This window comes from Corvus kubaryi, unplaced genomic scaffold (genome assembly GCF_017639235.1).
Source record: "Corvus kubaryi isolate FWS band 111438036 unplaced genomic scaffold, C.kubaryi_AGA036_p1.0 37354, whole genome shotgun sequence".
Classification (NCBI taxonomy): domain Eukaryota; kingdom Metazoa; phylum Chordata; class Aves; order Passeriformes; family Corvidae; genus Corvus; species Corvus kubaryi.
The window spans coordinates 7447189-7462429 of NW_024581116.1; the positions used below are offsets into that span (position 1 = coordinate 7447189).

The following is a 15241-nucleotide window of genomic DNA, read 5'->3' on the forward strand; positions in this document are numbered from 1 at the left end:
TATATTTCCGAATAAAGCAATATTTAATTCTGCATGGGGCTTGCTCTTAGGCTGCATTTGCTGCAAAATGGTGGTAGCAAGATAATATCATGAGTTACAGTTTGTTGATAATAAACTTGTGAAAATAACTGGAAGTAACTGGACTCCACTTCCGTGTGCAGCTGTAACTGGAAGAGGATTCTACAAGACCCTTTAATGTAGTTGGAATGTGTGCATAATCTTTTGACCTTGTTCTTAGTTTTTGATGACTGTGGCATGTTAAGTGCTGATAATTGGGTTTGTTCTAGGCTGAAACCTGACCTGCTCTCTGCAAAGGAGATCAGATCTTCTATTGGAAGAGGCACTCAAAGGGGCTATGTTAGAAATTGCAGGGCCAGGGCTGCTGAGAGTGAAGATCTCTGAAATATGGCAATTACTTTGGAAGGACATGCTGTCGTAGGGACTGCTTCTCTTTCAGCCCAGTTTGAATTGGACTTTTCACCCAAAGATTTTTGTCCTCTAAATTTTCTTTTCTGTGCCATCTGGTTTGCTTAATAACTCAAGCTGCCTTTTTGAGAGAGCTGCCTTGTAGCTTCAGCTGCTGGAATGTGAGTCCTGGGTATGAGAGCAAGAGGCAGGTGCTTTTCACTCTGCTCTTGGAAGGGGAGTCAACTCTCCTTGTTTAAACCATGTGGAAATGAGGGGATTGTCTAATACCTTCATGAAAAGAGTATGCAGCAATCGTAAGCAGCAGCAGGAGCTGGCAAGGAAATGGAGCCAAAGGGATTTTTAAATACCCGTCCAAAGGGATCAGTGCAATGGACCAACTTGCACTTTGTATTTCAATCCATCCCTTTCTGTCTGTCTCGAACAGTGTTGCTGGAACTGATCTTCTTTCTTATTTTAAGCTTTCTGTGTGGGAGGAGTAAAACTGCTTCAGTGTTTCTGAGTGGTAGTTTGCACAGTACAGCATTGTTAGCTCTGCTTTTCCCATTCCCGTTGGGCTCCTTGACAGATACTAAGAATATACAACATGGCTACAGGTAGAGAAGGTCTGACCAACAGTCCCTCCAGCTCAGTATCCCATTCCTGCCAGCAATTAACAGATGCCTGTGTACCTTTGTCTAAACCTTTCATAGCCTCCCACCATGTATTTTCAGCTTATGAGACTTTCTAGCCATAAATCTTGCTTGTTAAATGAAGAGTTGCAGCTGGCTTTCTTTTCTCTTATGTTTTAGAACTAAAAAAGCAAAGAAGGCACCTGCTCCTCCAGCCAAGGAAGAGAAGCCCAAATTAACCATTTTTGAAGAGGAGGTGGATCCAGATGAAGGACTCTTTGGCCCAGAAAAGGATTTCTCATCAGTTGGTCCCAGAAGAAAGATGAAAGAGAGTAAAGTTGTTCTGTATTTGTATATGCACAGATTATTTTATCTAAATCATGTGTATAACTGAGCCTTTAAATTACAGTGATGCATAGTATACAGACTAAATAATGACTTGGAAATGTTGAGGCAAATCTTCAACTGAGCAGAATCATGTAGAATCATTCAGAAAGAACAAATGAAACCTGTAGCTCCCATAGCTGTTCTCACATTTGGAACTGGGATATTAAGGTCTGTGCTGTCCCACAGTCACTCATGCCACACTAGCAAGAGTAATGTGACCTATTTTTGAGTGCAAGGAAAAAGCAGATTGATCAAGTCCCTAGAGTGCAGAATATTACTGCACTTTGTGGGCTGGAAGTCTTTGGAAAAAAAATAATTGTCTACATGATCTGTTTTTTCAACCCAACCAGCCAGATTTACTAGTTAGTGCAGGCATTGTGTTACATAGCATGATTTAACTACAGCAGCTTCTGATTCCCCTTTCTAGATCTGAAGTTATTTGAAGACCCAGACCTCGGTGGGGTGGTGAGACTGGGTGACTCACTCCTGCTGCCAGCTGCCTGTGAGCACAGCAATTATGTGCTGAGCAGGGCTCCTGAGGAGGACACTGAGGAACTGCTGAGGTACTCATCTCAAATCTGTCATGTGGGATGAAGGTGGTCTGAGATGTTATTTAGATCTTGAAAGAGATTAATTCGGGAGCAAAGCTTAAATACTCAGAATGCAAACTGTGAATCAATACTTGTATTGACAAGTAAAATGTAAGATGTGTGCCATGGAGCTTGGAGATAAACACATTAAAAAGGAAATTAGGAAGACCCTTTGGGAAAGGTGGGGTGCAAGGTATTATTCTGTGACTCCAAAGGAAGGGTCTTGAAGGCCCAAGCTGTGCTATCTTGCTCGTTTTCTACATGACACTTCTGCTTTCTGCAAACGATCCACAGGGAACCTGACCTCCATTGTGAAAAGTGAGGGACAAAGCCCAGAGATGAAGAGCAGTTCAGCTTCAGGGATGTGAAATCAGGAGCTCTTGCCACAAGAGGAATGATTTTCATGCTGATGGCTCACAGACTTCCGTGCATGCTTCTAGGAGGGATCCTGTGCATACCTCTACAGCAGTAAAGATCTCTTTATCACCCTGCATTTAATTTTTAATCTAGTGGAAAGGAGGGCTAGAGCTCAGAGTTGTAGGAGGGTATAATTTATTGCTTCTCCCTTGATAGTGTAGCACTGGAACACATCAGCACATAATGCATTTATCCCTGACATCTCTCTCACAGGGCTGGTTCGCCTGTGCTGATAATCCTCCAGAGATCAAGCAGGGAACCAATGCTTGGAGAGACACAGGGAATCTGTGCTGCAGTAATGAGTCAAATTCATTCCTTCTGGGTCTCAAGCTGGCATCTGAATGATGAGGCCAGCCTGCTTCCAGTGCTAATTTGTGTCAACCAGTTCCTGTTAGGATGTATGATTTCCATAGTAGGTACTAAACCCTGGAGAGAGACTCTGTGTGTGGTTTCAAAGCTCTCGTGAAGCAGATAATTTTGCAGCTGCTGCTTTCTATGCATGGAAAAGTGCTGGCTCTCTGAGCAGTAATACCTGACTTACTTTAAACAAAGGTTAAATTGGGCTGGGTGCCATCTTGCATGACATCCTGACAGCTCACCTGATGTTTACAGAACCTGATGGGGCAGGACATGACCTGATTTTATGCTGTGGTACATTAGGAGCAAATACATGTGTGCTTGCAATATTTTCTTCTCTGCTAGTGAACTCAGCATACAGCACCTCATCCAGAGTGTTCATATGACTACAGGAGAAGGGCCTGTTGCAGTGCAGTCCTTGCATTTTTATCCACCAGAGAGAACTTCTCCATCTGTCGTGTTAATCTCTTTTGGATTATATATGTTCAGAGAAAGGTCTCTGAAGTCTGCTCTGAGACCAGCAGATCATGCTTTCAGATCAGTTTGAGATCATCAACAGCAGTAGCACACCCAGATGGTTATGGGAACCCATGAGAAAAGATTTCATTTCTTTTAAATTCCAGTAGTTTTCATTTATTCCTGATTTGTCCCAGTGCTTTCAATAGCTGGTAAGTCATCAAGATCCAGTTGGAAATGAATACATGTAATGAAGCAGAAAATCATGCCAGTGGTCCAATGGGAAAGTTGCTATGGGAATCCAGAGGCAACTCCTGGCTGTGCAAGAGGTATAGGCAGATAGGTCAGGATCTGTTGACATGTTCAGTTGCCTAACACCCTCTGAAATTCCCCTGGTAAACCCAGTTCATGGTGTTACCTGCACATCGTGGAGGGCTGATGAACTGAATGCAAGGCAGTTGAGTGTAAAGGAGAAGCTGCTGGCAAAGAGGGGAGGAGGAGTGGCAGTGCTGTTTTAACCTAATGCAACACTTCACCTCCCCTCTATGCAAATTCACTGCAGTCCCCTGAAATCCCATAGTGGAATTTTCTCCAGTGGTTGTGCAAAATGCACTTCATTTGCTGTGCAGCTGGAAGCCTCAGCAGAACAATCAGATCTCACTAATATAGAGGCAGCAATTGAATCATCATCTCCCACCTTCCCTTACCACGAAAATGGTGTGGAATGTTCTTGCAGGGCAGTGCCACAGTCTCTCTTCCAGGCAGTGACCCTTTGTGGTGAGAAAATGTTCAACATAAGCTGAACTCTGCAATCTCCTGGCATAGGAGCTTATTTTGAGGCCTAAGAATAAGTCCTGCCTTTGCCCTGTACATGTTGACAATTACTTTCCCAAAAAGGACTGAAGAAATCTCTCCCCTGCCCTCAGATCAGAGCAGGAGCTGTGGCAACCTGTTCCTTTAGTGGGCTAGAGCTGGATATGCTATGAGAGGGAAATGGAAACATCTTGGTCTCTTGGACATAGTCATACCAGTTGTATCATACCAAAAGTTTACCTGGGCACATTTTGCTAAGATCTCGGACTGTCCTGAGGTATGATGCACCAGCAGGTCCAGAAACCTGGACATGTTCACTGCACTCCAATGGAGCAGCTGAATAATGAAGATGTGGGAGCTCTTCACTGGTGTATTGAACATTCACAGGTACCTCAGGGTCTGCTCACATGTGTGTGGTAGATCTGAGAAGTGTCTGACTCACTGTGAATCATGGGCAGAATAGGAGAGAGCTGCCTAAGGCAGAGGAGGGCAGAACCTTCTTCCAAAGGGGGATGGGAGAAACATAATGTTCAGAGCAGAACACAGGAGCAACCGAATCCTTTGTGATCTTTATGGTACCTGAGTGGTTGTAGCAGCAGCAGCAGCACCACAGCAGTGTCAGCACAGCAGTGAATCCTCAGCAGTGACTATAACTCATGAGGCAGAGGCTGTTAAGGAGGCAAATGAGTCTGCAAAATATGCATGGGCTGTGCTTGTCACAACATGAGGAAGAAGAGAATCTGATAAATGTTCTCATTGCAAAGTGAAGACTGTGCTCACTGTGGATACCTGCTCATATGAAATGAGAATTACTGTTTTAAATAGAATCACCAACTTTACATTAACAAGTGTTGAGTGTTGAGAACCAATTGCTGTGTAAGATTTCATGGGCTTTATCCCATGGGACTCTACAAAGTAGATCCCTGAAGAGGCCAAAGTCTGCTCTCCTGAAATCCAGGGCAGTTACTTTGCTGAGCACCCACTTCACTGTCCTGAGAGATTCAAATTCCACCATTTCATGGTCACTGCAGCCCAGCTGCTCTTGAGCTTCACATTCCCCTCCTTGTTGGTGAGAACGAGGTCAAGCCTAGCACCTCTCTTTGTTGGCTCCTTTGTCACTTGGAGAAGTAAATTGGCCTCAATGCATTCCAGGAACCTCCTGGATTGCTTAAGCCCTGCTGGTTGTCCTTCCAACAGATACTGGGGTGGTTGAAGTCCTCCATGAGGACCAAGGTTTGTGAATGTGAAGCTACTTCTCCTCTGTAGAGTACCTTATCTCCTCACTCTTCCTGGTCAGGTGGCCTGTAGCAGACCCCCACTGCAATGTCACCTGTCCCTGCCTTCCCTTTAATCCTGACCCCCGAGTTCTTGGCTGGCTCCTCATCTGAGGCTCCTGACTGAGCTCTGTGCACTCCAACTGGTCACTGGCATAGGGGGTGAGAGTCCCTCCTCACATCCCCTGCCTGTCCTTCGTAAAGAGCCTGTATCCTTCCATTCCGGCGCTGCAGTCTCAGGAGCCATCCCACCATGTCTCCATGATGCCAGTGAGATCATAGCCCTGCAGGCATGCACATTTCTGTCTCATTAATCTCAATCATGCCTGCCTGGTGTAATGGATCAGGTTTTTGTGGAAAACTAATGCTGGAATTGATCCTGTGAATGTTGCAGCAGCTCTGTGGGCCCACAGAATTACATAAATTATCACACATCCTAGCCTGAAATAATTATCACAGCTGTCTGAGCAGCCTTTTCAGAGAGATTTAATTAGCTTCACCTTTGGTAATGAATAGGGAGCTGAGATGGAAGGAAGCAGCTGTCAGCACAACATTTGTCTTTTTCCAGTGCTGAAAAAAAGTGTCAGCAGCAGGATCCCAGTTCTGCTGCCCTGTGATGGCAGATCTGGTGTGTTCCTTCTTAGGATTGCACGGATAACCCTTTCAGGAGCATTACATTTTTTGAGACTGAGGTTGTTTGTGAAACTGCACCCCAAACACTGTTCAGTCCATAGAGCTTCTTGAGCAGGTTTGTCAGCTTCTGGTTTCCAAGGAACTGTTGCCACTCTTGAAGCACAAAAAGTTTGTGTGTTCTTCTTTCAGCAGGCATTAGCAGATGCTGAATTCAGAGAGTAACACCTCTTCAACCTATGCAGGAGTCATGTGGGGCGCCGTCTCCAGCACAAATGCTCACTGTCCTGAGAATATGAGAACACTATAGTTGGGAAAAAAACTTTGAGAAACTCCAGAGGGTTTAAACGTAGATCCCTTGGGAGAGGGTTATTTGGGCAATGTGCAGGTGGAAGAGAAGGTTGCAATAACTGAGTCAGAAATCTCCTGACCACTCCAGGGCAGTTTCTCTTGCTTGCTATGACCAAACTGTGGGGAAAGGTCCTTGATTTGGCTGCAGTAGGTTATAGAAAAACAAATTTTTCTGTGATGTTTTTCAGGCATTTATTTTTTTCATTCCTGTGATGTGTTGGGATGCTACTTACAAGCATTAGAAAAGCTATGAAGTAAACTTGCCAACAAAATGAAAAGTTTTTTGCTAGACTGGAAACATTAATCCTTGCCCCACTCCTAGGAACATGTACAGGTTGTGTAGAATAATTTAGAGAGGCAACGTGGAGTCCTAGTGTAGCAAGAGATGCTTTTGCTGGGCTTGGGACCCACCAAATTTCAACCATCTTGCCCCAGGTTGTTTGCATTTTTGACAGATATCATCAGCTCAAGGAGCAAAAGTTGCCTGCTCTCCCCTGCCCCAGCTGTGCCTTTGGCTGGGGATTGGGGAACTTTCTAAAGAGGCAGGAGAGAGAGGTTTGAACTTCTTCAGACTGGAAAAATGGACTTGTCTCATTTCCTACGTGAGCAATGTAACCAACAGGCTGATTTCCTTAGAGGGCTTCTTGTGGGACTGACCTGCACTACTGAGCCTGTTCTCTGGCACTCGGCCGGGCAGCACCACCGGGCTGCATCCGTGCTGTTGGACTCTCTGCAGCTGCAGAGCAAGGGGACTGTGTGCAGCTGCCTCTGGGGAATGGTCCCTGTCCCACACAAGCTTCCAGTTGTGCTGGAGAGTATTTTGGAGGAGGGCTAATCCCTCCCAGACCAAAACCATGCCAGTGGTTCCAATACAGACTGTCACATTCCAGTGTCCGGAAGTATTTCCTGGCCCTGGTTGAAATACCACTGTGAATTTACCTGTAATGGATTGTAGGGGAAAGCTGAAGCAGGAGGAGAGATACCTCCTTCACAGCCCCAGTGCTTGGCATTCCTGGGGTTAACTCCAGCCTGTATCTGTCCATGGGCCTTGATGGACATCACACTGTCTCTCCTGACCACAGCAGACATGATAGGCAACAACAGATACTTTGAAGTCTCTTGCCTATTTTTGGGCACAAGTCTTTTCCTAAATTGTAGATGTGATATAACAGCATTCTCCAAGGCTTCACTAAGGTATCTCTTGTACTTGGAATTAACACCAGACAAAATAAAGTTAGTAAGATGAAAGTCTGTTCTGCAAGAACTGCAGTTAGTTGCACAACTGAGCTTCTAGCACGAGCCTTTTGGATACTTTAGCAAATTATGGGAGTCTTTGTCTCTTGCTTTCATTACAGATTCTCATCACTAAAGCATTCCCAGCAAGCAGAGGTCACTGTCCCCATCACGTTGTACATACAGTCATTCCTGTCCCAAAGATCTGGTCCAGAGAGATGGGACAAAGTTCAGAGAAGTGGCATCTAAAATGTTGATGTTCTTGTGGCAGCTGCATCTGCCTCCAAGTCAGAACTCGTTTACTGACTGGATGTCCACATGCCAGCAGTCATGAAAGGCTTTGTGACAGCCTTTCTTCAGGAAGGGCTTTGATTGCTTTCTGTGTCAGAGAGAATTTCCACCAATAGTCTGTGAATCAGCACAACAATATGGCAGGAATTTTAAACAGTGAGGTGCTGCTTTTCTTTTACAGAAAAAGAAAGACTAATTAAAGAATGATTAATTACATGGATTCTCTGCCTGATTGTCTATAAAAAGATGGGGTGGGAAGGTTCTTCCTTTAATCTTGTTTCAGAATAGTTGCTTGATTTTTTCTTTTTCCTCCTGGCCTGGAGTTAAATATGGTGGTAGTTATGCACTGTAACAATTCCTTTGCTTTCAAGAAATAGAAGTCCTTGTTTCTATCTCTGCCTGAGGCATTTTGCATTTTACCTCTTTAGTTTTGCAAAGACGGTTGTGTGTCACATGATCAAACAGCAGTGGATCAAACAGCTTGCCTAGCACTGCAGCCCTGAAAAGCAGGTTTTGAGACAAAGACCACATATTATCTGCTATGTTCTCTCTAAGAGAATTCTGTCTAACCAAGGTCTTGAAAAAATCCAGGACAGAAATAGAAAATTACATCATCAGCTTTCAGACTTTCTCCTGCAGAATCTTTGGCTTAAAAGCAGAATACCAAACCCCCATCCCCTAAAGACCCCCACAACCTACTGGACTGGATCTTTTGGGGGTATTTTTTTGGCTGTGCTGAGTGGTTTTGTTGCTGTGATTAGCACAGAAGCTGGAGTAGAGAATTTGGGAAGTTGTACCATCATACCAGGTTAGTGAGCTGGATTTACTGCTCCCCTTTCTGGGGCACCCAGTTCAAAATCCTGCTTCCTCCATATGGTCTCTGTGTATATTGTGTATTGTTCCTCTGGTTATTATGTTTTCTGTTATTTAAGACCAAAACTTTATGACATGGACACTGATTCATTCACTTGTTTGTTTATGCCAAGAAGGGAGGCTTCAGAAATACCAGCCCTAACAAGTTTTGTTTTTTACACAGCAAAGAGAACAAGAACATGTCTTGGCAATGTGATCAGAGGTGTGATATCTCTTGGATATCAGAGTTCACAACAAACAGGAAGGCCTGGGCTTAAATGAAATTAATTTCTTTGTAGATGAGGAATTCAGAAATATATTGAGCGTGTTTTGTAAGTAGGATATGTCACCCACAAGGAATCATGGAAAATAAAAGACATCAGAAATCTTATCTAAATAAAAGAGGATATAATCTCCAGAGTTACTTGGAGGATGAAATCTGAGGCGCTGCCTGCTGGAATACCACAGGTAGAGTTCAAGGTGCAGAACTCCGGGAATGGCTCTGCCCATCAGTTGGTCTGTTCAGGTGTTCCCTTGTTTTAGATATCAGTGTTCATGCTATTGGTTTTACAAAAGTAGCTTTGGTTAAAAATGATTCTTTTTAGATTTTCTTTGGGAGTCACAAGAAGATCTGTCTGAGTTCAGGAATGGTTTTACCTTAAAGGGTTCCGACTGCCTGTACACCAGAAAATTTAGGCTAATCCTTATTGACTTAATGGCCGGTTCATGGTGGGTGTAGTTTGTCTCAGCCTGGGCAGTACAGTAGTGAGTTCCTCACAGCTTTTAATGAGGGTGAACACAAAAAAGAAACCCTTGAAATCATGCAATTTATCTTAGTAATAGTGGGATCCTTAGTTTGAGGGAGCTGTAAATCTTGAAGTACCTATGGTTTTAACATTCAAACAATATTTACTATGGATGGAGGAATAAAGTGTCTCAGAGAGGTTGGTTCTTCAATTGATCGTGTTCCCTGTGGTCTGGGACAGTTGCCTTATCAGTTGCTTCCCAAATTATGGAAAAGCTCAGCTTTACTTTTAACTGTCTGCAGAAAGCCCCACCAGTTGTACTGCTGCCTGGTAGAGGCATTTACAGTATCTTTCCTAAGGCTACTGGTACTGGTGAACAAAGAGAGAAAGGGAGGAATCACTGTCTCATTTAGGAAACAAATTATCCCAGTGGTTTCACAGGAGTCTGGGTAATCCCCCAAGATGCCTCATTGCCTGGCAGTGAGGAAGTTATAAACTGGATATCAGGAAAAGGTTTTTCACCCAGAGGGTGGTTGGGCACTGTACAGGCCCCCAGGGCAGTGGTAACAGCACCAAACCTGATGGAGCTCAAGAAGCTTTTGAACAATGCTCTCAGGCACATGGTGTGACTCTTGGGATGTCCTGTACAGGGCCAGGAGTTGGACTTGATGACCCTGATGGATCCCCTCCAGCTCAGGATATTCTATGATCCCATGATTCTAACTACAAAAGGCAAATGAGTGGAAGAGCCAAAAAATACATGACATGAAATGATTCATTCATGTTCCAGGGATGGCCTCCCTACAGGTCATGGAGGAGGAGGAACTAAAAAGGCATCTTCCTTAGACTCCTGTACCTTATGCTGTTCCAGTGAGTGGAGCCACTGGAGAGGATCTTTCTTTTTCTTTCCTCCACATTTTGACTTTCCAAAGGCACACAGCTCTTGGAGTCACAAGATAATCTATGATAAGGGCTCTCTTAAAAGATTTCAACAGCTCATGTGGGAACAGAGTTGGGCATACACAGCATGCTACATCTCTGATAAGGTCAAACAAGGCAAGTGGAAAATACCTGAACTGTTTGAGGTGTTCTGGGTTATTTCAGTAGGAATCAGAGGGAAATTATCACCAAAAAGAGTTGTTGTATATGGTCACAGATTGCAAAACTTCTTCAGTTTGCCAGGACCAAATGTGAACATAGAATTTTAAAATCCATTAGTGTTTCCAGTTTCTCATGATTGAGCATGGGGATGTTTAATCTCAGTTTTGGGTGATGGGGATGAAGAAGAAACAGAGCTGAATGTGGAAAATTTTACTTTCTCATGAAAATTTATGGGGAAGCAAACCATCCTGTCACAAAAAAACCCATTTGTTTCCCAAACTAAAATAAAGTTTGGTGTTTTTAGTAATTGCAATTTGCCTTTATTTTAGACATTTGAAAACATGCTGTAAAATTAACTTGTATAGTGAATTGAAAAGCCACATTATAAAAAAGATGGTTCTTACAGAAACTTCTACAGAGAGAGAAATTCATCAGAGTAGATCCTTTTCCTACAGAAGGTTTTGTTTTGAAAGATTGCATTTTCTTACAAAACAAAAAGCAATTCACAAATTCCCAGGATGTTACTGATGTTTTCTTTCCATTCCAGAGTTGAAGATAGTTTTGAGAAACTCTTAGAGGTTACCTCCAAACCAAAACCTAAGGTCCCACCAAAACCACCACTGCCTCAGAAGCCAGCAGTTGCCCCCAGGAGCACTAATTCACCTTCACTGGCAAAGCAAAAGGAAAACAGGATTCAGACAATGAATGAAGTGGACATTCTCCAGTATATCCAGGAAAATGAATCTATCAACAACCAGGATACCAGTCTTTTTTGAACATATGTATTTTTAAAATGTGATGATGCCTTCTTGGCCCCAACTCCCAGTGAGCTCAAGTGATGGCAGCAAGAACTGACCAGGTGTTCCTACTGTCACAGTGCTCATTTCTGTACCAGGATAGAGAGAGCAGCAAGCCTAAGTAGCAGAACCTCTGTTTGACGTTTTCAAAACAGTGCAGCTGTGATATAATGTTGCCTTAGATTTTCAGGGTTTTACAGGGAATGTGGACAGGGATGTAGCACTACAGATCATCTACTGCTATTTTAGTATCAACATAGTACAGTTTTGGCCAGTTGATTGAAAATGGTGAGGATGTTGTACACATGGCAGCTGTGAATGATGTCCAACAAATGGTCTGAGGCAGGATAGGATGCTGTTCCTGTCATTTTTAGATAGTGTATTTCAGCTCAACGGAAAGGCCATTTTCCTTTCATCCAGTGCATTTTTGTAGCAGCCTTTTCCTCCCTGACTGGTATTTTGGTACATTTTAACAGGAACTGCTAAATATAATTTAACAGTTCCTCTGTCTTTCAGTGGAACACTGAAATCCCAGCTAAGCCTGACAATCTGCTGCCTTAATTGTTGTGCCTCAACTGCACAAATGCCAACTTGTAGGAGAACTTCAGGCCTGCAGAGACCACACTGTGCATCTCTGACTCCTGGGGAGAATAGCAGATGACTGAGGGTGGCTAAGAACACTCTCCAGACATAGATGGAGGTTGCAGTGCATAGGAGGTTTGGATTCTTTAGAACTCCTGTGAACCCCAGATCCACAAGACCTGATTTTTTCTAGCCAAGTCTTCCTGGGCTTCCGCTGTAATTAGTAGAGAGAGAGATTTCTTCAGGAGGTGATTCAGTGCAGGTGTGTTAATGGAGGAACTCTGAATTGCTCTCTGGACTCACTCTTTCTCTCCTATTCCTTCACTTCTCCAAGAATTTTAAGAACCAGCCATTGTGATTAGTTCCACTAAGCTAAAATGAGTTTGTGTGGTAAGAGAGTGGTCTGTTCTTTACCATGCAATGGCTAAAACAAGGGAGGTCAAACTTGGCATTATCTAGAGGAAAAAAATAGGAAAAAAAATATACTGGAGAAATTTTAATATGTGGGAAAAGAAAAACATGATAAAATAGGCATCCAAGACACTCTGATTGAAGATACTGAATTTACACCTAATGTGAGTTGATACCTGCTGTCATGCAGAAAGAGATTCCTGAATTCATTCCATGTGTGGTCTAGCCAGAGATGAAGAAGACAAGCTCCCCAGAGGGAAAATTTTAATATATTTCAGCCATATCATCATCCCAATATTTGCCTGTCTAACATAGAACAAATTAAATAGAAAGCATTATATATATTTTAATAATGAAATTATTTCTATTAGCATTTCCTTTTTAAGCCAATGGAAAATATTATAAAGGTATTTTGCTTTGATGGGACAGATAAAATACAATCATTGGTTCTCCTCTGTATATGGTATGTTTTACTATAATAAAACATTTTGCTAACCCACAGGTGTTACTGTTATTACTGTTGTTCTCTAGGTTGTACATTGGCAGCAAAGAATCAATTCCATTCAGCCCATGAGGAGTGTTACATGGTGTTAAAATGTAAATAAGTATGAAACCAAAAATGTAGCTATGCTCACATTTCCTTTGAGAGCAGCTAAAGGGAGAACCAGAGGTACTACCTGGTCCTGTCCCCACAGTGTCCTGGTGCAATTAGGAGTCTTGTTTATCCCATCCTGCAAAAGGGGAATAAGCAGTGAGGAGATAAATGCCTTGCCCAGGAGCAGGCAGGGAATAGAGGCAGGAGAAATTAATTCAGGGCAGCCTTCCTGTTGCACTCCCTGCTGTCATGAACAACCACTGTATATTTAACTGAGGGCTCAGGGAGCAGCATCTCTATTTTACTCAGCCCTGTTTGGAGACACTGCTTGCATTTCTCTATTTTTGGACTACAGCCCATCACACAGCCTGAACACTGCTAAAACTTCCAAACTGCAGGCCATGGATTTAATGATCAGTAGACCGAGTGCAGTTCTTCACCTGCCTGGAATGGCCAAGGAATATTTTGCCCCCTAGCTCTCCCTAAAATTGTCAAATTACCTAAGCACAGGGAAGGAAGTGCTGTTAATTGTTTCTGTGCTAGATTTTTAAGATTATTTTGAGGTCAGTATTTTACTTCAGAAAAAAAAATCTAGCATTCCTGTCAAGAAACTAATAGAAAAGGATCTCTCATAAACCCTGGTGTTAGGCTTTTGTTTTACAATGCACATGGTCTAGCTGCAGTCATAAGAGGTGAGTTACAGCCCTTGAATACATTCTATTTAATGAATCATTATTACACAAGAGAAGAATGTCAGACAAATGTAGCCCAGAAAAATTGAACATACTATTAGAAATGACATAGGGAAACTATACAACATGGTTTTCATCCTGCCAGAAGAGAATTTTCTTTTTTTACTTCCTTTCATATATCACTTCTAGTAGCAGCTATTTGATTAGCCTGCTCTTGACAACCCTTGAAATTCAGTTGTGGACTCTAATGTAGTTCTTGGCTGACAGTCATCACCTTCCAGCATTAGTAATAGAGTTCATCAAAAGATTTGAAAAGCAAGAGTTATATTTAAACCCTTAAAAGAGATGGGGAGGTTAGTGATTAGAACTCATAATAGGTATCTCTGTTGCTTTACAAGCAGCTTCTTGTTTTGTGTAACATTCTGCTTGCTCTGTGGTACAGCACTAATTGACAACTAAGACTGTATACTTCATTATTTGGGTCACAGTTTAACAAATTATTTCACCAAGCCGAGTATTTCACAGATGAGTTGTGGGTCGTCTGCTCAGGTCTGCTCAGTTGCTGAAGTTTTAGGTAAACTAATTCCCACAGAGCACTTAAGGCCTAGTTCTGTCAGTGACAATCTGGGTTGAGTCGTAAAACAATATATTAATTGAAACTGATATTTTTGCTAATTTTTGCCCAGATGTTAGCTTCTGCAAAGAAGCCAAGTTTCCTGCAGCAGAATACACAAGTCAACCTCTGATTGAAGGTCATGAAAATCCAGCAAGGTCATGAAAATCCAGCACGCTCATGGGGCACTAAGGCATTACCTAGTGCCTAAATGAGGTACTAAATGAGCAATCCCTGAGGCTGTTAGATTTAATACAGAGTACCAGAAAGCAGGGACTTGATCACACATTTGTGAGAGTTTAAACCTCTGTGGGTCAAGAAGAGAGAAGGCTTTTACTGTAAAGTTTTATCTATATTCTTACTTCTTATATCTGTATTCTTACTTTTCATCTCAACATCAACAACTGGAGTAAATTAAGTCACTCACTTTCTGTACTGTGCCCTCTCCTTAATTTATCTTTAAACCCCCCAATCCAATTATTTTCAGCCCTCACCGTATCACTGATCTTCTTTTACAGCCTCCTGTGTATTGTTATTTCATGTCATGTGTTGAACCTAATGAATTCACGTGATGGAAAAATGGTTTGCACTGCTTTGAGTGAAGATACTAGCACTGGAAGGTGGTAAATTAAATTAATTGTCAAATTAAATGCTGCTGTGAGAGTTGAGAAGTCAGTGAAGCTGCTTAAAGGATTGATTAGTTCTAGATATTTAGGGACTAAGCTTTATTCATACCAAGATGTTATGGATGCTTAAAATTGATATGGGTTCAAGGACACACCAGTTAGATTCATTGAAGAGAAATCAATCGATGGTTATGCCACTTAGAGCTTGGAAAGTCCTTGAGCTACAAGTTACTGGAAACAAGGGAAATACTCAACAGCCAAGTATTGTCATATTTCTCTAGAGTGATTTTCTTTTGGCTGTTGTGAGGAATCCTGTTCTGGGCTAACCCAAAACTCACACAGAATGAGTCACTCAGGGAGGATTTGGTGACTGAGAGAACAGAACATACT

At 42.5% G+C, this 15241-nt stretch overlaps 1 protein-coding gene across 1 annotated transcript in view; it reads left to right on the forward strand.

The window, feature by feature from the left end:
• Positions 1-12824, forward strand: part of HS1BP3 (HCLS1 binding protein 3) — a 50607-nt gene extending 37783 nt beyond the window's left edge. Inside the window, exons 5-7 of the mRNA XM_042032883.1 lie at positions 1218-1369; positions 1852-1987; positions 11083-12824. Of these exons, the coding sequence (XP_041888817.1) occupies positions 1218-1369; positions 1852-1987; positions 11083-11311 (517 nt within the window). The 3' untranslated portion in view covers positions 11312-12824. The remainder of the gene's footprint in view (positions 1-1217; positions 1370-1851; positions 1988-11082) is intronic.
• The last annotated feature ends 2417 nt before the right edge of the window (positions 12825-15241 follow it).